The sequence below is a fragment of the Sus scrofa genome, chromosome 1 (assembly GCF_054392235.1).
Source record: "Sus scrofa isolate SSC_HxYL_T2T_F1_AM1 chromosome 1, Sscrofa_HxYL_maternal_Yorkshire_Landrace_v2.0, whole genome shotgun sequence".
Taxonomy (NCBI): Eukaryota; Metazoa; Chordata; class Mammalia; order Artiodactyla; family Suidae; genus Sus; species Sus scrofa.
The window spans coordinates 132,291,590-132,316,032 of NC_139383.1; the positions used below are offsets into that span (position 1 = coordinate 132,291,590).

A 24,443-nucleotide genomic window follows, 5' to 3' on the forward strand; every position below is an offset into this window, starting at 1 on the left:
CCATCTGTATGTCTTCTTTGGAGAATTGTCTGTTTAGATCTTCTGCCCATTTTTGGATGGGGTTGTTTGTTTTTTTGTTGTTGAGCTGCAGAAGGTGTTTATAAATTTTGGAGATGAATCCCTTGTCAGTCGATTCATTTGCAAAGTTTTTCTCCCATTCTGTGGGTTGTCTTTTTGTGTTGTTTAGGGTTTCCTTTGCTGTGCAGAAACTTTGAAGTTTGATTAGGTCCCATTTGTTTATTTTTCTTTTTATTGTCAATACTCTGATAGGTGGATCTGAGAAGATGTTGCTGTCGTTTATGTCAGAGAGTGTTTGGCCTATGTTTTCCTCTAGGAGTTTGATAGTGTCTGGTCTTATATCTAGGTCTTTAATCCATTTGGAGTTTATTTTTGTGTATGGTGTTAGGGAGTGTTCTCATTTCATTCTTTTCCATATGGCTGTCCAGTTTTCCCAGCACCACTTATTGAACAAGCTGTCCTTTCTCCATTGTATAGTCTTGCTTCCTTTGTCATAGATGAGTTGGCTGTAAGTGCATGGGTTTAATTCTGGGCTTTCTATGCTGTTCCACTGATCTATATTTCTGTCTTTGTGCCAGTACCATGCAGTTTTGACGACTTGCTTTGTAGTATAGTCTGAGGTCCAGGAGCCTGATTCCTCCAGCTCCATTTTTCTTTTTCAGGATGTCTTTGGCTATTCTGGGTCTTTTGTGCTTCCAAACAAACTTTAAAATATGTTGTTCAAGTTCTGTGAAAAATGTCCTTGGTAGTTTGATAGAGATTGCATTGAATCTGTAGATTGCCTTGGGTAGTATAGTCATTTTGATAATATTAACTCTTCCAATCCACGAGCATGGTATATCTTTCCATCTATTTGTGTCATCTTTGATTTGTTTCATCAGTGGCTTGTAGTTTTCAGAGTACAGGTCTTTTGTCTCTTTAGGTAGGTTTATTCCTAGGTATTTTATTCTTTTGTTTGCGATGGTAAACGGGATTGCTTCCCTAATTTCCTTTTCTGCTCTTTCATTGTTAGTATATAGAAACGCTATCGATTTCTGTGTATTGATTTTGTATCCTGCAACTTTGCCAAATTCGTGGATAAGCTCTCACAGTTTTATGGTAGAGTCTTTAGGATTCTGTAGGTATAGTATCGTATCATATGCAAATAGCAATAGTTTTACTTCTTCCTTTCCAGTTTGGATTCCTTTTATTTCTTTTACTTCTCTGATTGCTGTGGCTAGGACTTCCAGAACTGTGTTGAAGAGTAGTGGCGAGAGTGGACATCCTTGTCTTGTTCCTGATCTCAGCGGGAATTCTTTCAGCTTTTCACCATTGAGAATGATGTTCTCTGTGGGTTTGTCATATATGGCCTTTATCATGTTGAGGTAGGTTCCCGTTATGCCCACTTTCTGAAGGGTTTTTATTAGAAATGGGTGTTGGATTTTGTCAAAGGCTTTTTCTGCGTCTATTGAGAGGATCATGTGGTTTTTATTCTTCAGTTTGTTAATGTGGTGTATCACACTGATGGATTTGCAGATATTGAAGAACCCTTGCATCCCTGGGATAAATCCCACTTGATCATGATGTGCAATCCTTTTAATGTATTGTTGGATGCGGTTTGCTAGTATTTTGTTGAGGATTTTTGCATCGATGTTCATCAGTGATATTGGCCTGAAGTTTTCTTTTTTTGTGGAGTCTTTGTCTGGTTTTGGTACCAGGGTGACGGTGGCCTCCTAGAATGAGTTTGGGAGTATCCCTTCTTCTGCAATTTCTTGAAATAGTTTCAGAAGGAGAGGTGTTAGCTCTTCTCTAAATGTTTGATAGAATTCTCCTGTGAAGCCATCTGGTCCTGGACTTTAGTTTGTTGGAAGTTTTTAAATCACAGTTTCAATTTCAGTTCTTGTGATGGGTCCATTCATCTTTTCTATTTCATCTTGGTTTAGTCTTGGAAGATTGTACATTTCTTCTAGGTTTTCCATTTTATTGGCATATAGTTGCATATAGTAGTCTCTTATGATCCTTTGTATTTCTGTGGTGTCCGTTGTTACTGAAAATATATTACTTTAAAAGAATGTCCCACTGGAATCCCCTTGTGCCACAGCAGATTAAGGGGCTGCAGCATTTCAAATTAGAGAACCATGCAAAGATTTTTTACTAGGCGTTAACTATGAAGATCATCTGTTTCAGATAACTATGACTGAGATTTCCAAGGATGCTGCCACAGAGGTCCCTGGCAGAGGCGGCCCTGGAGCTCTGGCCGCCCTCCCCACACCTGCCTCTGGACAACGTGCTCAGTCCCTGCCCGTGAGAGGGGCAGAAGCTGGTAATGGAATTTTGTTCCTTCTAGTCTTTGCAACATCCATAATCACATTCTTGGGGGTTGCTCTGAGGATAAAATGAAGAGAAAGACGTGCATGGTTTTTATGAGGGAATAAACGTGTGCTGTTGCTCCTGTCTAACCTGTGTCTTCCCCCTTGGTTTCATTTTGCATTAGATGACAGCCTTGCTTTAGGTCCTCTTCCTCTGATCCTTTCATGGTTGTCCCTCCATTCAAAAGTGCCTCTTACTGTAAAAAGAATAATGAGAATTTTGTCATGCAGTCATATTTCTATTCCCTGGCTCTGTTGAGAAGTCAAGATACACATAAGAGAACTGCCAAGTCACCAAGACCTTTCCATTCAATTGACTGGAACGTATTTCAACCATTTTTAATAGACTCTTTCTGAAGTGTATTAAGTGTTTGGTGATTATTTGTGGGTTTCTTGAGGCTTGGGAGTGTTTTGTTTTCTTTTTGCTTTTTTTGGGCCATAGCTGTGGCATATGGAGGTTCCCAGGCTAAGGATCTAATCAGAGATATAACAGCTGGCCTACCCCACAGCTCACAGCAACGCCGGATTCTTAACTCACTGAGTGAGGCCAGGGATCAAACCCGCATCGTTATGAATCCTAGTTGGGTTCATTAACCTGAAGGGAACTCCCCCGGGATGTGTTTTTCTCTCCTCCTACTCCACCACTCAGTAAACAGTGGCACATAGTTTATGTTCCTTGAATATTTGATGAGTTAATAGTGTAACTTTTACTTAGTGACTTAGCGTGGTCAGTATGAAAAAGAATCCTTGCACTCAACTACAGCCCTTGAAGGATTCAGAGCTCTCTGGGGAATATGGGCTTAGACTGTCTATATTCCCTGAGATTTTGAACCAGAAACTGCCATAGTCCTTGTAAGCTCTCGTCCTTTTAGGACATTGACCTGCCCCTTCCTTCCACATACAAACCATTCATACTTTTTCTGTTTCTTATCTGCTGTCTCCACTGTAACCTGGAAAAGAACTAAGAATTGCCGGAGCAAATCATATGTATGAAGTCAATAACCTTAGTTTCCACTTATTTCTAAATAAGTAGGCATATTACCAGAGTCTTAGAGAACCTCTGCCTTTCCTAACAAGTAAGTTGACAGTTCTTTTTCTCACCATCTGGAGGCCCTTTTCCCTTATTGCTAGGTTCTCTATGATTGAAAATATGTTTTTGCCAATTAGGTGCAGGGTAGTACCACCTTAATTTGTATTTTGCTTCCTAATTTTCAATATCATTTTATAAGTTGCTATATTTGGAATAACCTGAGAATTATTTTCTAATTTGTGAAATATATAGAAAAGAGTTTCAGATTTTTTTTTTTTTTTTTTTTTTTTGCTTTTGGGAAGTCCAATGTGAAAGAAAATTAGTTTTGACTTAGGACAAATCAGCCTATAAAAGGATTTATTTAAAAATTTTTTCCCCGTAAAAAATTTTTTTTTCCACATTAACAAATTCATAAATCAGAAAGTATGGAGTTCCCTTTGTGGCTCAGTGGCTTAAGGACCTGACATTGTCTCTCTAAGGATGCAGGTTCTATCCCTAGCCTTGCTCAGTGGGCTAAGGATGCAGCATTGCCACAAGCTGTGGCATAGGTCGAAGATGTGGCTCAGATCCCATGTTGCCATGGCTATAGAATAGGCTTCAGTGGCAGCTCTGATTTGACCCCTGGCCTGGGAATGTCCATATGCCACAGGTGCGGCCGCAAGAAAAGAAAAAAAGAGTATTAAATAATCCAAACCAGGAGTTCCCGTTGTGGTTCAGCAGAAACTAATCTGACTAGTATCCATGAGGACACATGTTCGATCCCTGGCCTCATTCAGTGGGTTAAGGATCTGGCGTTGCTTTGGCTCTGATTCAACCCCTAGCCTAGGAACCTCCATATGCCATAGGTGTGACCCTAAAAAGCAAAAAAAAAAAAAAAAAAATCCAAAACATACATTAGTGATAAAGTCCTTTACAGTCCTATCACCAGAGAGTCTCCCTGTTGGTGGTTTAGTTATAGTCTCCTAATATCTTTTTAAAATGTAATTTATACATTAATTACGAAATACTTGATATATGCAAAGAGCATATGTAATGCACATGTTAAGTTATGAACCTAACAACTGGAAACCCACTATTTGATTTAGGAAGTAGAACATCATATATAATATTGAAGACCCCTGTGTGTTTCACCATAATTCCATCCTATAACCTCCCACACTCTGAGTAATACCCTGATTTTAAAAAATTATTTTCTTACTTTCCTTTATATTTTGACTAAATATAAGTATCCTCAAAAAGCTATGGCTTTGTCTTTCAACAGTATAAAAATTGTCTTTACTTTATAAAGTCTTTGTAACTTGTTTTTTCTTCCGCTTAATATTGAGCTTCTAGGATTTGTCCTTATTAATACATACAGCACTGGTTCATTCATTTTTCATTGCTGTATAGTATTCCATTATATGAATATAGTCAATGGGCATTTGCTGGTTTCTTATTTTAGAACACAGTATCTTAAATATATGTGCCATGTATGGTACCAATATGGTGCCTCACAAATCCTTTGATACTTATAAACATAAATGGCACCATTTATGGAATTCCCATCATGGCACAGTGGTAACAAATCCAACTAGGAACCATGAGATTGTGGGTTCGACCCCTGGCCTTGCTTAGTGGGTTAAGAATCTGGCATTGCTGTGAGCTGTGGCGTAGGCCAGCAGCTGTAGCTTCCATTTGACCCCTAGCCTGGGAACCTACATGCCTCGGGTGTGGCCCTAAAAAGCAAAATAAATAAATAAATAATAGCATCATTTAAATGAAACTAAAAAGTCAGAAGAGAGCTAAGAATAATTATTGCTGGACCAATGTTTTTATATCAACATTTTGAATATTGGCCTCTGAGCCTGGGCCAATTTGTATTTCTGCTTTATTATATCAGTTCTATTCATAATAATGATCTATTTCTATATCATTTTTTATATTACTTAAATTGTATAAATTCTATACATTACTAATAGCAATAGCTATTACTTATTGTATTCTTGCTCTATGCAGGTACTGTGCCAAACAATTTTTATGCATTTGTACTTACTGACACATTTAAATCTTTTATTCATTTGGAGACAATTTCAAGCTTGTAGAAAAGTTGCAAAATATAAAAATAGTTGCAAAGAACACTTATACCTTTTACCTAGATGTACCTATTTTGTTTTTGGTCTTTTTGTCCTTCTTGGGGCCACACCCACGGCATATGGAGGTTCCCAGGCTAGGGGTCGAATCGGAGCTGTAGCTGCTGGCCTACACCACAGCTATAGCAATGCAGGATCCGAGCACATTTGCGACCTACACCACAGCTCATGGCAACACCAGATCCTTAACCCACTGAGCGAGGCCAAGGATTGAACTCGCAACCCTTGGTTCCTAGTAGGATTCGTTTTCCCTGGGCCATGATGGGAACTCCTTTTTTTTTTTTTTTTTTTTTACATGTACCTACTGATAACATTTTACCCCATTTTTGCTCCTCTGTGTGTACATGTCTGTGAATATTTCATTTTTTCCTGAACCTTTTGAGGGTAAGTTATACACATTGTGCCCTTTCAGTTACTCTGTAGCCTTTAATACCCCAGATACTTCAGTGTGTATTTTTCCAAAAAGACTTTTCTTCAGTATCTTATTAGCATAGTAGATATAACATTTAGATGAAAATGTATATTGTGTCAAATTACTGTTTGTATTCTGACTTTGTCAATTGACCCAGTAAAGACTTTTACAGCATTTTCCCTCTCCTGTATAGCACTTTGTCTGGGGTCGGCTTTTGCGTTTTGATGTTACATTTCTTTAGTCTCCTTTAATCTCAGGTATTTCTGCAGCCTCTCTTTGCCTTTTATGACATTGATATTTTCGAGGAACATATTCTTCGCTCTCCCCGACACCCCCAACTTCCTGTCTTTTAACAGAACTTTCCTCACTTGGGGTTTGTCTGATGTTTGTCATTTGATTTGGGGGTGGTGTTTTAGCTGGAACTCTGCCCAGGTGACGTGTTATCACATCTGAGATGCATGATGTCCATTTGTCCTTAATTGGCGCGGTTCATTTGAGCACCTTGTCAAGGTGTCTGATTTCTTCTCTGTATAATTACTGTGTTTTTATCCCCCCACACAACTAATAAGCAGTCTGTGGGGAGACACTTTCAAGACCATGACGATGTCCTTCTCCTCGTTAAACTCTTCTTTATGTTTGGCAATCATTAATGATGTTTATTTTATCCACCTTGTACTATGGTGGTTGCAAAATTATAATTTTTCCACCTCCAAACCCTACCTCTACTTTTGTCATTTGGCACTTGGTATGTTTTTATCACTGAGAGTCCTCCTCTCTAGTCTGTCTGTATAGTTATTTATTTGTCTATTTATCTATCTATCCACCTACCTACCTACCTATCCATCTCTCTATCCATCCATCCCATTATTGGTAGGATTGGTGTGACTCAAATCCTCATTTTTTCAGTATTTTATAATTCATTGCCATATCTAAGTAGTGTTCAAATTGTTCCAGATTTAGTGAGTAGAGCCCCTTCAAACTGGCTCTTATGTCCTTGTGACATGCCAGTATTTTTTAATAATTTCTTACTTTCTAGCATAGTGAAATATTCTAGTTTCATCTTGTATATACCCTGCCTCAGTACTGGTATCAGCCATTTCTTAAAGATGCCTGGTTCCTTTTAGTGGGGAACTGTAGATCTAAGATCTGATCATTGTATTTCACAGCAGTTTTTAAAATAGATGGCATTTATCAATTTTACATACTAAAAAAATGATGTCTTAGGGAAGTTACATAATACAGTCTCTGAGAAACACAGAAAATAGTGGAAATAGGATTTAAATTCAGTTCTTTTTCTTTTAAGCATCATGCTCTTTTCAGTTACATTGTGGCCTTGAGTCGTGTCATCTGGCTTCCTTCCTTCCTTTTCTTAGTCTAAATTGATATATAAAAGTTTGCTATCATTTAATTTTTGCAGATAAGAAAAAGATCCTTGAAATTAAAGATTCATGCTGTGGACACTGCTTCCAAGAACTTGAAAAGGCAAAGCAGGAAGGTCAAGATCTGAAAAGAAAACTGGAGAAATGCTGTAGGCATCTTCAGCATTTAGAAAGGAAGCACAAAGCTGTAGTGGAAAAAATCGGAGGTTAGCATTTCAAGTAGCACTACTACCAGTATAAATCTCTTTGATCCTTGTTGAAATGTTCAAATGTGACATTTTAGTTAATGTAGGCACTGATTCTCTTTGGGGATTTTTATAAACTAATTTGGACCTTGTTTTTAACTAACCAACTTGTTATTACTGAACTCAAGAGGAAAATTGGAGCTCTGATTAAAAGGTCACATTCCTTCTCTTTTTGACTGAATAGCTTTTGAGTGCTCAATATGTGTCAAGCAGTGTTCTAAGCACTGGCGATCCAGCAATGAATACCTCAGATGGAATTCCACCTCTGATAGACATGTGCAGGATGCTCTTCCCTTCCTGCAAGACACTTATCTTTAAGTAAGGAGAACTAAAGACAGATTAATAAATAATTGCAGCTCTCAGTGTCACTGACACTACGTTCATGTAAACCTGGAAGAAAGAGTGGTAATGAACTCTTCCTCCTCTTAAAGAAGTCTTGACTAAGCCTTGTAGTATGATGGTATTTGCCAAAGAGAACAGCGTTCTAGGCAGAGGGAGAAGACATGAACAAAGACATACGGGTCTGATATGGCCTCCTTACCGTCCATTCTTCACAGCATTGTCAGGAAGCTGTGCTAAAAGCTCTGTCTTCTTCCATGTCCTATCATCCTTTTGAAGAACGGAAGCTCCTGGGCTCACCAGGCTGCTCTCTCTTACCTTTCACTCTTCACTTGTACCCTGTGCTGTTTACGTTTTACATCTGAAATATTTCAGATTCCTGAGCTGGTCAGGAATTTGCTTTTACTGCTGGACCTTGTTGTCACTCTGTCCTCCACTTTCCCTCTTATTCTTGCTCTGGCCTAACTCTTCCTCATCATTTAGGATCCGACTGAGAAATCCCTTATCTGCAGAGCCCTCCTAGATTTTCCCCAGTCTGGGTTAGACAGGCTGCTTCTGTGTGGCCCTGGAGCACTTGGCTCTTCCTCTAGTAACATTCTCTAGTTAACTTTTTGGTTCCTTGCCCACTGTTTTTTCTAATTTATACATTCTTTGAGAATAAGGGATATGTCTTGCCTTGTTTTTCCTTGTAATGCCCATACATACCAAACATCATAAATGTTTGACTGAAGGAAGAACTGAATGCAAGGGTCCCAAATAATGTATCATCCAGAAAAGACCAGGTGGATAGGTGCACTTTTTTTTTTTCTACATTCACTTCCATCACTTGCCTGGGCAACAGTCACCTCTTTCTGCTCCCAGTCTGACCCCTGAAGTCCATTCTCCATTGGGCAGCTAGAATGAGTTTTCAAAAAATTAAATGGGATTATGACACTCTCTTGCTTAAAGCCCTTCAGTGGCTTGTCCAGCCATTGAGATATGAGATATGAACACTTTAACGTGGTTTAAGAAGCCCTTTGGCTATGTGGTAGCCCTCCCACACCTGCCAGACCCTCAGTGCATCTCCCCCAAGCCCTCTTGTTTCCTCACAGAGCTGTGGTGTGGATTTCACTCTCTTTTCTCCAGACCTTTTTGCATCTCTTCCTTTATCACAGTGTCTTCCCATCCTGATCACATTGCTTGCCAGAGCCTACCGGTCAACCTCCTGGCGCATGACTTCCTCCAAGAGCTAACTACCCTGGGCTTGACTGGGTTCTTCTGTTGTATATGCCTCACGGGTCCTTTGAGTTTTATCTTATTATTATTGTTATTTTTTCTTTTTTTAGGGCTGCACCCAAGGCATATGGAAGTTCCCAGGCTAGGGGTTGAATCAGAGTTATAGCTGCTGGCCTACACCACAGCCACAGCAACACTGGATCCATGCTGCATCTGTGACCTACACCACAGCTCATGGCAATGCCAGATCCTTAACCCACTGAGCAGGACCAGGGATCAAACCTGCATCCTCATGAATACTAATTGGGCTCATTACCACTGAGCCACAATGGGAACTTCTCCTACAAGTTTTGTAACATTCATCATCCAGGATCAAATCCTGTCACAGCACTTGGCCCGGTACCTGGCATTAGAGCACACTTGGTAAATACTGTTGCCTGAGAGAAGGCACGTGCTTCCACCTACTGCTTCCTAAGTCTGTTAGAGATCAAGAATAATTATTTTAAGGCAAGAAAAGGTCTTAGGAATTTTGTGATAAAAATTTTAACAACTGCAATTCCTATGGTGATTGCTTAGCTCTTTAGAGGCTAAGATTGTGAGTGAGAATAAATTTGTCCAACTGTAAATGTAGATACAGTGTAGCTATTGTAAAGTCTGATAATAAAATGACAAGGGCAGTTGGATATGATTTTTATTTTTAAATAATAATACTTGGTACCATACATTTTATTTATACATTTCAATAATATTTGACACCATGTGTAGGTTATTCTCCCTAGTGCCTTTTGAGGCCGATAACTTCTGTAATTCATGGATTTAGAAATAATCCAAGAAAATTGGTAATTAGCTTAAAACAGCAGGCTGATAAAAGAGGTCAGGGTCAGAATTTAAGTTGTTTGATAGTTTGATTTCAGTGTTTGTCTTAGTCTAAATTATCATTTGATTATATTTTTGCTGTTGTGGTTGTTTTTTTGTTTCTTAAATTCCATTTTCCACTGTCTTGGTATCATTTATTGAAAAGTGATGGAGTAAGAATGGTGAGTGGTATAGAAATGTATAAGCTGGGGGAACAGAATGATTCATTTCCCATCTTACAGGGTGTGTTGAAAGGGAGACATAGTAGGAAATGTGGGCTGCCATGTTCATATTTATTAAACATTGATATGGCAGGCCTTGTATAAGGTGCTAGGCATCTATTCTTTCTTTTTCCATTATAATCTTCTAGGTAGGTAATACTATCCCCATTTTAAATATGAAAAAACTCAGGTTCAGAAAGATTATATGAATATTATGTTATGTTATTATGAGCCTAAGTAAGAAGCAGATCTAGGATTTAACCCTGTGTCTATCTGACTCCGAAATTCATGCTTTGTCTTCACTACCACATGGACTCCATCAGTCACCTCAGTCTCTTTTTAAAAGTTCAGAGAATTGAGGATCTTAAATTATTTCTGAAAATGAAACTACTTAATTTAAATTTTTTTTTAATTTTGTATTGAGGTGCTTGTTCAATGATCATTTATGAGAGCATAGGCTGTATACCTGGGTCCACAAGGGATGTGGAATTAGAAAACCTACTATGTTTCTAAGGGCTTTAGTCTAACTGGAAACCAAACGCACGCCTATATAACAACTGGAAATTTATTGCAGGACAGTTTGTAACCCAAAAAAGCTAAAAATTGAAGACGGAGTTAAAGTGCCGTGAAAACAGAACAGGGAGTGGTTAGATTAGAGTTTATCAGGGAATGAATGAACAAGGAGCAACTGGAAATTCCACAGTCTCTATAAATATTCGTGCTAGCAATTTAAGGGAAAGAGACTGAGAGAAAAAGAGATTAATTGACCAATATACTATAAACTTTCTTTTTTAGAAGAGAATAGTAAAGTTGTTGAAGAATTAATAGAAGAAAACAATGACATGAAGAATAAATTGGAAGAACTGAGAACACTTTGTAAAACACTACCACCAAGGTAAACTTTTACTATTTCCAAGAAATGGCTTATTTCTAAGTATTGTTCCTTTTTAAAAATATTAATCATATCATATTATAGAACCAAGAATATCAATTACTATTATATAGCAAAAAGAATAAAAAAGAAGAAAATCTTCTAAAACCCTGTCCCCAGAAGATAGATATCCTTCTTGTTTTATATCATTTAAGCCTCTTTATAGATGCACATAGACACATTTTAAAAATTGAGATTATTGTATAAGCTATTTCATAACCTTTTATTAATATTTTATAAACACCCCACATCATTAGATATACTTCTATAATGCGCTTTCCAATAGCTGCATAGATTTTCATCATGTGATTTATCATGATTTATTTAGGTAACCATAACATTTATGTTGTTCGCATTTTTCTTCTAAACTATAGGAAAGATCTTCATATGTGATTTTTTTTTTTTTTTTAGCACATCTCAGTTTATTTTATTGGAATAGGTAAATATATTTTTTGAATGAGTTTTTTCACTTAGGGTCTCTATTTTCACAATCTTTGGTTTGTTTTTAGGTCACTGTCAGAAGGGGCCATTGAAAATGCTTGCATACCATGCAGTGGGGTGGCCTTGGAAGAACTTCGTGGGCAGTACATTAAAGCTGTAAAAAAAATTAAGCGTAAGTTCCTAAAGAGAGTCCTAAGATTTTAAGGTGGTTTGGGTCTTTTTTGTAACTAGCAGTATAATTTTTGGGAATTTTCTGAACTGCCTTGTTCTGAGATCTTACCTGTTTTTAGAAGAGATTATTGATCGTTTTTCTAAATTATGTCATAATGGAGGATCTTACCCAAGTAAATCTGGAATTTGCCCTCCAAATTTTGAAAGTGGAGTGAGGATAGAGGTATTTTTATTGTTAATTATCCTTGGGTTTTTTTTAATATATACATATATTTATTTATTTTAAATGTAATTGATGTATACTACTATGTTAGTTTCAGGTATCCAGCATAATGATTCGATATTTATATATGTTGTGAAGTGATCACCACGTCTCATTTCCCCATCACCTTGCAAAGTTACAAAATAAGTATTATAGTAGTTTCCCAATCTCTGCGGTTTTGCTTTCCATGTTTCAGTTACCTGTAGTCGACTGCAGTCTGAAAACATTAAATGGTAAATTTCAGAAACAAATAGTTAATAAGTTGTACATCGGAGGCTGTTCTGAGGCGTGTGATGAAATCTCAGGCCATCCTGTTGCATCTGCCTCCAGATGTGAATCTCTGTTAGTCACATAGTAGCCACCTCGATTATCAGATCCACTGTCACTGTATTGCAGCACTTGCGCTCATCACCCTTATTTTACTTAATAAAGGCCCCAAAGCTCAAGAGGAGGGGTGTTGGTCATTTATATAGGCCAAAGCAAACCCATAAGGTGCTTCCTCTAAGTATAAAAGTGAAAGTTTTCGACTTAATGAGGAAAGGGAAAAAAAACCTTGTAGGCTGAGGTTGCTGAGATCTACAATAAGAACAAATCTTCCATTCGTGAGACTGTGAAGAAAGAAAAAGAAATTTGTGCTAGTTTTGCTGTCACTCCTCAAACTGCAAAAGTTATGGGCACAGCAAAGGATAAGTGCTAAGCTAAAATGGAAAAGACATTAAATATGTACTATTGCACTTACTAGATATTTTTAGAAAAATCACATTCAAATAACTTTATTAAATATATTGTTCTAATTGCTGTGTTTTATTATTATTGTTTTTAGCCTCTTATTGTGCCCAATTTGTAAATTAAATGTTAACATGAGTATGTATGTATAGGAAAAAAAATATGTATAGGGTTCAGTACATGATTTCAGGCATCCTTTAGGGGTCTAGGAATGTATCCCCTGTGGATAAGGTTGGGGGGGGGCGTGACGCTACTGTACAGTAGTAATCACTATAGTCACTGTGCTATACATTACATCCCCATAACTTATTTTATGACAGAAGTTTGTACCTATTGACCCTATTCCCCCATTTGCCCACTCTCCCATCCTCTACTCTCTGGCAACCACCAGTCTGTACTCTGTTCATTTGTTTTAGTTGTTTTTAGATCTCACATATAAGTGAAATCATATGGTATTTTTCTTTCTCTGACAGTTATACACACATATATATAATCTATCTATCTCACATCTTCTTTACCTAATTCATCCATCGATGGACACTTAGGTTGTTTGCATATCTTGGCTATTGTTTATTTATTTATTTATCTAGTCTTTTATGCCATTTCTAGGAAATGCTCCCACGGCATATGGAGGTTCCCAGGCTAGGGGTCTAATCGGAGCTGTAGCCGCCAGCCTAGGCCAGAGCCACAGCAACGCGGGATCCGAGCCACATCCGCAACCTACACCACAGCTCACGGCAATGCAGGATCCTTAACACACTGAGCAAGGCTGGGGATCAAACCCACAACCTCAAGGTTCCTAGTTGGATTCGCTAACCACTGAGCCACGACGGGAACTCCCTATTGTTGTGTTGCAGCAAACATAGGCACACATCTATCTTTCCAAATTAGTGTTTTCATTTTCTTTTGATAACTACCCAGAAGTGGAACTAGGTCATATAGTAATTCTATTTTTTTTTTGTTTTTTTGAGGAATCACCATACTGTTTTCCATAATGACTGTACTAATTTGTATTCCCATCAGCAATGCATAGGGTTTCCCTTTTCTCCACCAGAATTTAGTGAAGTTTCATCCTCACCAAACTTCTTGGTCATTTTGATAATAGCCATTCTAACAGTGTGAGGTGATACTTCATTGTGATTTTGATTTGCATTTCCCTGATGATTACTGATGTTGAGCAACTTTTCATATACTTGTTGGCCAACTCTATGTCTTCTTCAGAAACTTGTTTATTCAGATCCTTGCCCATCTTTTAATCAGATTTGTGTAATTGTTATTGAGTTGTATGAGTTCTTTATGTATTTTGGAAATTAACCCTTTACTGGATATATAATTTGCAAATACCATCTCCCATTCAATACCTTGCCTTTTTATTTTGTTGATGGCTTCCATTGCTGTGCAGAAGCATTGTAGTTTGATGTAGTCCCACTTGTTCATTTTTGTTTATATTACCACTGCTTTTGAAGTTAGATCCAAAAAAAATCGCTAAGACCAATGTCAAGGAGCTTACTGCCAATGTTTTCTTCTAGGAGTTTTATGGCTTTTGGTGTTAGAGTCAAGTCCTTAATCCATTTTGAATTGATTTGTGTATGGCATAAGAATCCAATGTGATTCTTTTGCATATGGCTTTCTGGTTTTCCTCTCATGATTTATCAAAGAGACTGTCCTTTCCCCATTGTATATTCTTTACTCCCTTGTCATAAATTAATCGACATGTGTGAGTGGGTTTATTTTTGGGCTCCATATTTTGTGCCATTGATCTGTTTGTCGTTTTTTCATGCCAACACTACACTGTTTTGATTATAGCTTTGTACTATAGTTTAAAACCAGGGCGTGCAATGCCTCCAGCTTTGTTTTTTCTCAAGATTGTTTTGGCTATTCAGGATCTTTTGTGGTTCCATACAAATTTTAGGATTCTTTTTTCTATTTCTGTGAAAAAAATCTCATTGGAATTTTGATAGGAATTGACTTTGTAAATTGCTTTGGGTAACATGGGCATTTTAACAATACAAATTCTTCCAATCCATGAGGATAGAATATCTTTCTAGTTATTCTGGTCTTCTTCAGTTTCTTTCATCAGTGTCTTAAAATTTTCAGTGTACACATTTTTCACTTCTTTGGTTAAATTTCTCTTAATATATTTTATTCTTTTTGTTGAAATTGTAAATGGGATTTTCTTAATTTCTCTATGTGATAGTTTGCTGTTGTTAGTGTATAAAAACCAGTAAAGGAATTCCCAGCATGGCTCAGTGGTAGTGAACCCAAATAGGATCCATGAAGACACAGGTTCAATCCCTGGCCTCCTCGATCATTAGGTTAAGGATCCGGCATTGTCATGGCTCATATCCTGCATGGCTGTGGCTGTGGCATAGGCTGGCAGCTGCAGTTCTGATTTGACCCCTAGCCTGGGAACTTCCATATGCCACAAGTGCGGCCCTAAAAAGACAAAAAAAAAAAAAGCAACAGATTTTTTATATTGATTTTTGTACCATATAACTTGACTAAATTTGTTTATTAGTTCTAACAGCTTTTTGGTGGAGTCTTAAGTGTTTTCTATATATAAAATCATGTCATCTGCAAATAGTGACAGTTGTACTTCTACTCTTCCAATTTGGATAGCTTTTATTTCTTTTTCCTACCTAAATTGCTTGCTTGCTTTCTTAGGACTTCCAGTATTATGTTGAATAAATTTGTGAGAGTAGGCATCTTGGTCTTATTCTTGATCTTAGGAGAAAAACACTCAGCTCTTTGCCATTGAGTATGGTATTTGTCATATATGGCTTTTGCGTTCTGTCTGTACCATTTTGTTGAGAGTTTTTATCATAAATAGATGTTATATTTTGTCATGATTTTTCTGCATCTATTAAGAGGATCATGTGGTTTTTATCCTTTATTTTGTTAATGTGGTATATCACACTGATTGGTTTGTGGATATTGAACCATCCTTACATCCCTGGAATAAATCCCACTTGATCATGGTGTATGATCCTTTTAATGTATTGCTGAATTTGATTTGTTAGTATTTTGAGTATTTTTGTGTCTGTGTTTATTGGTAATACTGGTTTATAATTTTCTTTTTTCTAGTGTTCTTGTCAGATTTTCTTATCAGGGTAATGCTGGCCTTGTAAAAATGTGTTTGGAAGTGTTCCCTCTGTGGTTTTTTTGGCAGAATTTAAGACAGGTAGATATTGTATCTTCTTTGAATGTGTGGTGGAATTCACTAGTGAAGCCATCTGGTCCTAGGCTCTTGTTTTTTGGGAATTTATGATTACTGATTCAATCTCCTTACTAGTAATAATAGGTCTATTCAGATTTTCTGTTTCTTCCTGATTCAGTCTTGAAAGAATATATCATTTTAGGAGTTTATCCATTATTTCCAGGTCATCCAATTTGATGGCATATAATTATTCATAAAAATCTTTTATTGTTTTTATTTGTTTGCTATCAGTTTTAATTTCTCTCTTTTTTTTTCTGATTTTACTTATTTAAGCCCACTCTCTCTTTATCTTCTGAGTCTTAAAGGAATAGTCACAGAAAGACTGGTATGTGTTTCAGTCTGCTGTCTGTGCAGTGCACTGGGAGTTGTAGCTTGACAAGAATTGTCTCTCCAGTCGTTTTAGTCCTATGGGGCCCAGAAATGTAAGATGTCTAGCCACCAGAGCAAGGTATTTAAGGGCTGTCCCCCGTGTGGACTCTGCACACCTGCTGGGTTTGATGTGGTGTGCTTCAGTGGAGCATCTGGCTGGATTTGGTATGGTGGGGCCACTGGGAAGTGCAGGGGTGGAGCAAATGGCTCTGGCAAGGTAGAGGAAGAGTGCAAAAATGGTCCCTGCAAGGGGCAGCACTAGTTAGGCAGAAGTTGAGTGCAAAAATGGTTCCCGCCAGCACCTCTATTCCTTGGGAGTTTTCTAACAGATTCTACCCTCTGGCAGATGCTTTAAGATCAGCAAGTGCATCTCCTTCACATACAATCTAGGAATTTTTAATGCTTCTCTTTTTTCACTGGGTTCCCAAGATGTGTGAATTTCTGCACGAGTCCTGTAAGAGTGGAATGTCAGTTTCCTGCAGCACTTTGTATCTCTTGGACATAAGCCCCATTGGTTTTCAAAACCATGTATTTTGGGGGTTCATCTCTGGTATAGGTCCCAAGGTTTGGGCACCAGATGTGGAGCTCAAACTCTTTGCCCCTTAGGGAGAAGATTTGTTTTTGTGATATTCCTCCCAAATGCAGGACACTGTACAAGGGGTGAAGGTTTTGACAAGATTGTGTCTCTACCTCTCTTACTCATCCTGATGTGTTCCCTTTATCCTTTGGTGTGGAGTGGCTGTTCTGCTAGTTCTCAGGACTTTTTTCAGAAACAGTTGTTCTGCATGTGGCTTTAGATCTGGTGTGTCCATGGGAGGAGGTGAGTTCAGAATTTCCTACACCGCCATCTTGAACCACCTCCGAGATTTCTCTTCCTGGACACTAATATTACTAAAAATTTCATGATCTTATAATTTAAATAACTAGTACCAAAGAAAATGTCATGCGAGTTTTAAATGAGTAGTTATTACTTTCTTCCATAAACTTTTAAGGACCATAGAAAACAGATGTCATTAGGAATTGTTCTGTTGTTTCTTCTTATTTTCATAATGGATGTGTCAAAGATGCAAATTTGTTTATCAGCTCCTTAGTGCTAGTGGTGCATCATAACCTGCAGAGCATTTCTGTGGTTTATGTTTTCCCAGTAGAATACTTTCTGTTTTTCAATTGTAACATTGCATAGATAGTATATATGTCCAGAGTAGTACCCCTGATTATGTAGGAGAAATTTATATTTACCTCCTAAAATTGCATTCATTTATAACAAATTGAGTGGGAAAGGTCTCAAGTTCCAGATATAATTGGTAGATCATCAGAATCATGGTGTTGATGTTTTGAAAAGCCCTCTCAGTAGCAGAAAAGAGAATGTGCTTCTTAGTTGTTGCTGGTGCTAATAGAGCCCATGTTACTAGAAAGGAAATGTAACTTTTGCTAACAACTATATTATTGGAAAATGAAATTTGAAGCCTTTTTTCCATTCTAGCTCAGTAACTTCTATGTTTATGTATATTGTTTTACATTTTAGAAGTTGGTTGGATGTTTCATTTTGACATGTATTCTCTTTAAAATTTTCCCACATGAAATGATGAAAAATAGTCTTCCATGTAGCATTTTTTGCATAGAATGTATAATTTTCAGGAGGAGCTTATTGATCTTAAGGGAGATTCCTTGATGAATTGGAATCTTTAATATAAGAGGGATGGTGATATTCTAGAGGTAGGATGTAGCTCTGGATTTAGGACAAAATGTTAATCTTAAATAGTTGTAGTCCCAATCAAAGCACATTGAGTTAAAGATAAAGGAAAACTGAAAGCTTTGAACTGGTTTTGGTTTTTTTTTTAATTTTTTTATTTTCCCACTGTTCAGCAAGGGGATCAAGTTATCCTTACATGTATACATTACAATTACGTTTTTTTCCCCACCCTTTGTTCTGTTGCAACATGAGTATCTAGACAAGGTTCTCAATGCTATTCAGCAGGATCTCCTTGTAAATTTATTCTAAATTGAGTCTGATAAACCCAAGCTCCCTATCCGTCCCACTCCCTCCCACTCCCTCCCCCTCCCATCTGTGAACTGTTTTAAATGTAAATTTCAGCAGGCAGCATGAATCTCATCTCTCCCCTTCAGTAGCATTTTGTATCAATTCTCATGGATTGTAATGTATATTTGATAGGATACTCTTAAGTGCTGCTGAAAGAATTAAATAAATAATGAGACATGGATTTTCACAGCACAAGTGCACAGAAGAGTAGGAGCCTCTCCAGCTCATATTGCCTTTTTCTTTCTCTCCCTCTGTGTATTTCTTTTTTTTCCTCTCATCTTAAGATATAATATGTAATTGAAATGCATACGTTTCTGTGCCTTGTATTAATGGTAATTTCTTGCCTCAGTGTTTTAAAATACGACAATTTCCCTAGGGGATAGGCTATGTCTCCTTACCATATGTGCCTTCATTCTAAAAGGACTTTTACATTACTTCTCCTTTGAGTCTACCAAAATGGTAACCTGAAATATTCCATTTTAATGATTGTAGAGAACCATAACTTTTAAACTAAACCTCCTGTCACTTGTCACTTCATCTCCCAGAAAATTGGTCTGAAGTCTGCCTCTTCTGTTTGGGAAGAACCACTAATAAACATGTGTTTTGTGGGGATTCTCCCTGCCCCCAGGTGACATGCTTCGTTATATTCAGGAGAGTAAGGAGAGAGCTGCAGAAATGGTAAAAGTGGAGGTTTTGCGAGAACGTCAAGAAACCGCCCGAAAGATGCGCAAATATTATTTGATTTGCCTTCAACAAATTTTGCAGGATGATGGAAAAGAAGAAGGGTAAGTTCTGTCTAAGCAGATAGTGTGTCCTGAGAGTATCAGGACAGCATGTTGTCATTATCTAAGCATTTTCCTTAGCCACAGAATTAACTATATCTACATAATCAGTCCTTGGGTGTTAAGAGGCTTAATGTCTGTGCTACTCTAAATGGTGGCAGAGCACTTAGGAAAAGAGAAATCCTGGGGCTAAGGAAACTTGTTTTCTCCTATAAACTGTATTAATTTAATATTCTGGAATTCCCCACAGAGCTGAGAAAAAGATTATGAATGCTGCTAGCAAACTTGCTATGGTGGCGAAATTGCTGGAAACGCCGATTTCTCATAGATCCCAGAGCAAAACTACAGAGTCAGGTATGCCAAAATGAGCTATTTGAAGGATTTCTCTCTCCCTCTTTTTTAGATATTTAATATTTTTAGTAAAGAGAGTGGGGAAATGTAAGGAATGAGTTAATTTACCAAATTGTATTTGTGTTTTACTTAATCCAGAAACTTAAAAAGCACAGTAGAGTTTCCAGCTCAAGCAGGCAGACTGAGCATGCCCACCGGCTTCCTATTTCTGCTTCCATCACTAGAAATGATAGGAAATATTTTCAACAATAAATAAAGGGGAAAATGAAGGAGGTATAACTCAGCTTTTAAAAGTTACAATCGAGGAGTTCCCGTCGTGGTGCAGTGGTTAACGAATCCGACTAGGAACCATGAGGTTGCGGGTTCGATTCCTGCCCTTGCTCAGTGGGTTAACGATCCGGCGTTGCCGTGAGCTGTGGTGTAGGTTGCAGACGCGGCTCGGATCCTTCGTTGCTGTGGCTCTGGTGTAGGCCGGTGGCTACAGCTCCGATTGGACCCCTAGCCTGGGAACCTCCATATGCCGCAGGAGCGGCCCAAGACCAAGAAATAGCAAAAAGACCAAAAAAAAAAAAAAAAAAAAGTTACAATCGATAAATCAGAGGCCATGAAGAACCCCTGAAATAGAGAAGACAGTATAAGACTGAAAATGGAAACCTCAGTTCAAAACTGCTACAAGGTGATAATTACAAGCAGGAACAATATCAAAACTGTAGGGTTAGCGTTAGGGTTAGGGTTAGGCACGTAATGCATGTAAATATTCCAGAAGTAGTAAGCCTAGGGGATACCAGTGGAGTAATTAGCTGGTGTTTTAGAGCTGCTGTAACCATGTGGGGTCACCCTCTTTACTCCTCCTCCTCTCCCTTCCCTAAGTCCAGTATTAGCTGGGTAAGAGCAGCAGAAACAGAGACTCTGGGAAAAAGGCAGTGCTCTGGATGGCTGGCCATACCAAGGAGGAACTGAGAGCCCACATGCCCAGAGTACCAGCTATTAGGTCTTCCTACCCTGCTGCCCATTCCTTCCCACTTCACTCCCAACACTTTTTTTTTTTTTTCCCTCCCCATTGTGCCTGTGGCATGTGGGAAGTTCCTGGGCCAGAGATTGAACCCATTGCCACAAAGGCGACCTGAGCCACAGCAGTGATAATGCTGGATTCTTAACCCATTATGCCACAGAGGAACTCTCACTCCCAAATCTTTTTTTTAATCATCATTATTTTTTTAATGATATCATTTATATTAACTTTTGAAGGTTTACAGCAGTGAAAGTATTTTTGCTCCTATGTATGAAGGTTAAAAAAAATCATTTTTTTCATAAAATACAAGAGCAACCAATTTCGTCATCAAATAAAAGTAAAAGCTGAGATTCTTTTTTAAATTAGTCCAAAGTGGCATTTAGGAACTTATTTGTAGGCTGCTGCGCTGACACTGACAAACCAAAGTATAGGGTTGGGTCTGTTTTTATTTTGGTTTCCTTTTCAATATCCAGTGCTCATGGATTAAGTTCCAGAAATGTTCAGTTGTAAGGCAGGGATCTGTTTGCATTCCACCATGGGTATGCTCCTTGGGTTGAACTCTGGATGGTGAGGCATGTTTTGCCGGACCCATGTCGACTACCTAGTAGTCATCAAAGTCAACAAATTCATCATCTCCTCCTTGGTATTCCATTCCCTGGAAATCTACTCTGTTCCACAGATACCTCCAGTTTCACCAAATCCTTTCACAAACTGGGATCCTTCTCCAGCTCTTTTAAATAAACAGCACAGGTCCTGTACTTCAGAAATCTAAAAGATAAGCATTCAATCAAGAATTACCATATATTTGTAAAAAGCCAGCACCATGAAAAAAGGCACCAAACCCAAAACAAGACAAAGCAAAAGAAAACCAGCAGAACTTATACCTAACAAAGTAGAATTAATAGAATAAACCACAGGATCTGAGATTGTTAGAAAATTATAACATTCTCAAAGATGTAAGAGGAGATTGTAGAGGAAACTAACAAGATGCTAAGATTTATTCTATTTTCTCAGAGATGATATAGATACTGATAACTCTAGAGATTGCTAGAAAAATACAAGTTTAAATATGCGTATAAAAATTTAAGGCAAACTAATAAATACGTAACTTTCAAGGTAGTAGAAAAACCTGGAAGAAAACATTTTCAATCTAATAATCAAGAAAGAAGAGAAATACATCTAGAAAGCATAGGTAAATAGAAAGTAATAGTAGGTTGAAACATCAGCAGTCACACTCAACGTGAGTTGGTTAAACTCATTAAAAGACCACAGTTTTCAAACAGTTATATAAATTCTAGACATATGTTATTCCAGATAAAACATCATCAAAAATTCAAAATAAAGGACTGGAGAGTGCTATGTCAATCTATGTCAATCAACACTGGTTGATATTAGATAAATTATAGAGTTAAATGCAATATTAGGTAAATTAAAGTTAGCATTAAACTGACCAAAGTGATAGTTGATAATGATAAAGGAACAGCCTTCCAAGAAGCTATAAATGAATTCTTTCTGTTCATAGTAAAGTAACTGTAGAATATATAGAGCAAAAGCTGGTGGTAATACATGAAAAAATTAGTAAATTCTGAGTCATGCTGGGGGGATTTGAACATATCTGTGAGGAAATGGGGTTTTTGAACTTGTGGGAAGCTTGAAGCTCAGACTGTTTAGGAATTCCAGAGTTTGATGTTGGTAAACATTCTTCAAACTGAAACACAAAGATTATTCTGTGTGAATTATGGTGATGTGAACCTTGGATACCAAAGGGCAGTGGCAAACAAGAAGCATTTTCTAGATTGGGGCAACTGCAAATAATGTCCCCAACAAAAGCAAACCCTTTTCATGGACTTTATGGACCAAGGCACCCTTCTTCAAGATGAGGCCTCTGATTCTAAGCTGTGTGGCTCATCTGCCTGTGATCAGACTTATTGTCTTAGCTAATTAAATCAGAAACTATTTTAGCTTTGAAACTCTGTGAGTGGGTTGTGGGGGAAGTTGGGGGTAGGGTTCTCCCAGCAAACTTTCTTCATCAGAACCTCCATACTTGACATCAGAGCAAGATTGGAAATGTTGCCGTTGGCTTTTGAAATGCTGTACCATTTGTTGCAGAAAATCATAGATCAGATGAATAATGATACTAATATATCAGATTTCAATACCTCAGTTACCCTACTTTATCTAACAGAGGTATGTAAAACAATATTTTTAAATGTCCAGTATTGATATGTTTTCTTTGAGGATGATTAAAATATCTTTGTATCTCTTGAAAATATATAAAATCATAAAAAAATTTTTCCTCCTCTTTCAGTGTTAATTTCCTTATAATTTTGTTTTCCCCTAATTTTGTGTTTCCTTTTATACCATAGTGTGGCCCCTGACTTCAGAGCTGCTGACTGGAGTTGAAAAATCAAAAAGAAATTATGTGAATCAGAATATACCGTGTCACACTGAAAGCAAATCAGACAATATAAAAACTCTCCCCAAAGGTATGTGTGACCAAGTTCCTAAGAGGAGGGCTGTTTGTAACTTACGAAGGCGGTTAGAGGACACAGAACATGGGGACGGAAAGCATGAAGGTTCCAAAGAGTCACATTCAGACTTTCAGTTTGAGGATAACAGTCACAAACACGTAGATGTTTTGCCAAGGAATATTTCTCCTGAGTTTGTTCCTTGTGAAGGTGAACAAGGCTTTGGTTTGCACAAGAAGGACCTCCTCAGCGATACAGACTCGGAATCACTCCAGCAGTCAGCCGCACACCCCTTTCTTGGATTCTGCAGATATAAGACCTCACCTAGATATACCCCTAGTCTTTCTGAATCTGAATTCACACATATAACCTTTCGAAGTCCTAATGAAAGACTTGGTTTAAAAGTATATAAATGTAATCCCCTAATGGAAAGTGAAAATGCTGCATCTGAGAAAAGTCAAAGTTCAGGTGTTAAGGAAGCTCCAGTAAAGGATGGAGGGGACCTTAGCGACTCTGTAGGCTGGCATTCCAACAGTGCCACTCTCCCCTGTAACAGTCACGAAGCCTCGTTTTTGCATGATAGGCCACAAGAAACTCTGGATCTGCTTGCAGAATCTGTTCATTTCCAACAGCTTTCAGCAGCCAGTTGTCTTTCAGATTCAGAGAAAAAGAATATGATTCGTCAACCTATGAAATACGAGAGTGGTCATACTCCAGACCTGTCAGAAGAAACCATATATTCCCAGCCGGGGAAGATCAGCATGACTCTGGGACACCTACCTCATCAGAAGGCTAACATATTAAAGTCAGATTTCAAAAAGCTGGGCAGTCCAGTACCATCTGCAGTATGTCAGCAGCCTTCAAGAAAATTAATCGCTCCTTTGTGTAGCCAACAGGATAGTGGCTTTGATAGCCCATTTGTCAATCTAGACTAATTGTACAATATTTAAGAAGAATCATTAATCTTTTGACAAGAAAAGTGGAAGGGAAGATTCATACAGAAAAATTTGTGGGAATCTGCATATTCTGAGATGTTTTAATAACATCTGACCAATGTAAGAGTAAAGTATTCTCATAAAATTACTTGAGATATTAATGTTGCCTTAATCTCCCAAAGGGCTGATGGTGTATGTGTAATCTGCTTCTGTGTGGTGCTTGTATTTGGTTGCTTAACCATCTATTTTTGTACTTAAAAATTAGCTCTCTGTGCAGTGTTAAATTATTTAAATAAACTTGTGTATGGTCTGTAGAATTGTTATGAATTATTTTTTAATTCATAATGTAAAAATGTTATATTGACATATTTGAAATTCATCCAGAAAAACATACAAAGCTTAATGATTTGTATGTATGATAAGCCAGGTTTTATTTTTGAAATTAGTTGTCTTTAATGAGGCTATAGATTTACTCTACACATAATTTTTCTGGAAATAATCTATTCAAAATTTTGATCCCTGCTTTTAGTTGGTAGAAAAGAAGTG

General features: G+C 37.6%; 1 protein-coding gene across 18 annotated transcripts in view; it reads left to right on the forward strand.

Annotated features, from left to right (window-relative positions):
* Nucleotides 1–24,211, forward strand: part of CEP152 (centrosomal protein 152) — a 103,627-nt gene extending 79,416 nt beyond the window's left edge. For 6 of the 18 annotated variants that reach the window (XM_005659632.4, XM_013993030.3, XM_021095942.2 and 3 more), the window contains 7 exons: nucleotides 2,185–2,320; nucleotides 7,355–7,522; nucleotides 10,987–11,086; nucleotides 11,632–11,735; nucleotides 18,978–19,134; nucleotides 19,382–19,485; nucleotides 22,861–24,211. In XM_005659632.4, the coding sequence (XP_005659689.2) occupies nucleotides 2,185–2,320; nucleotides 7,355–7,522; nucleotides 10,987–11,086; nucleotides 11,632–11,735; nucleotides 18,978–19,134; nucleotides 19,382–19,485; nucleotides 22,861–23,897 (1,806 nt within the window). In that variant the 3' untranslated portion in view covers nucleotides 23,898–24,211. The remainder of the gene's footprint in view (nucleotides 1–2,184; nucleotides 2,321–7,354; nucleotides 7,523–10,986; nucleotides 11,087–11,631; nucleotides 11,736–18,977; nucleotides 19,135–19,381; nucleotides 19,486–22,860) is intronic. The other 12 variants (XM_013993031.3, XM_013993033.3, XM_084970737.1 and 9 more) reach the window with 3 other exon arrangements.
* Nucleotides 24,212–24,443: the final 232 nt, after the last annotated feature.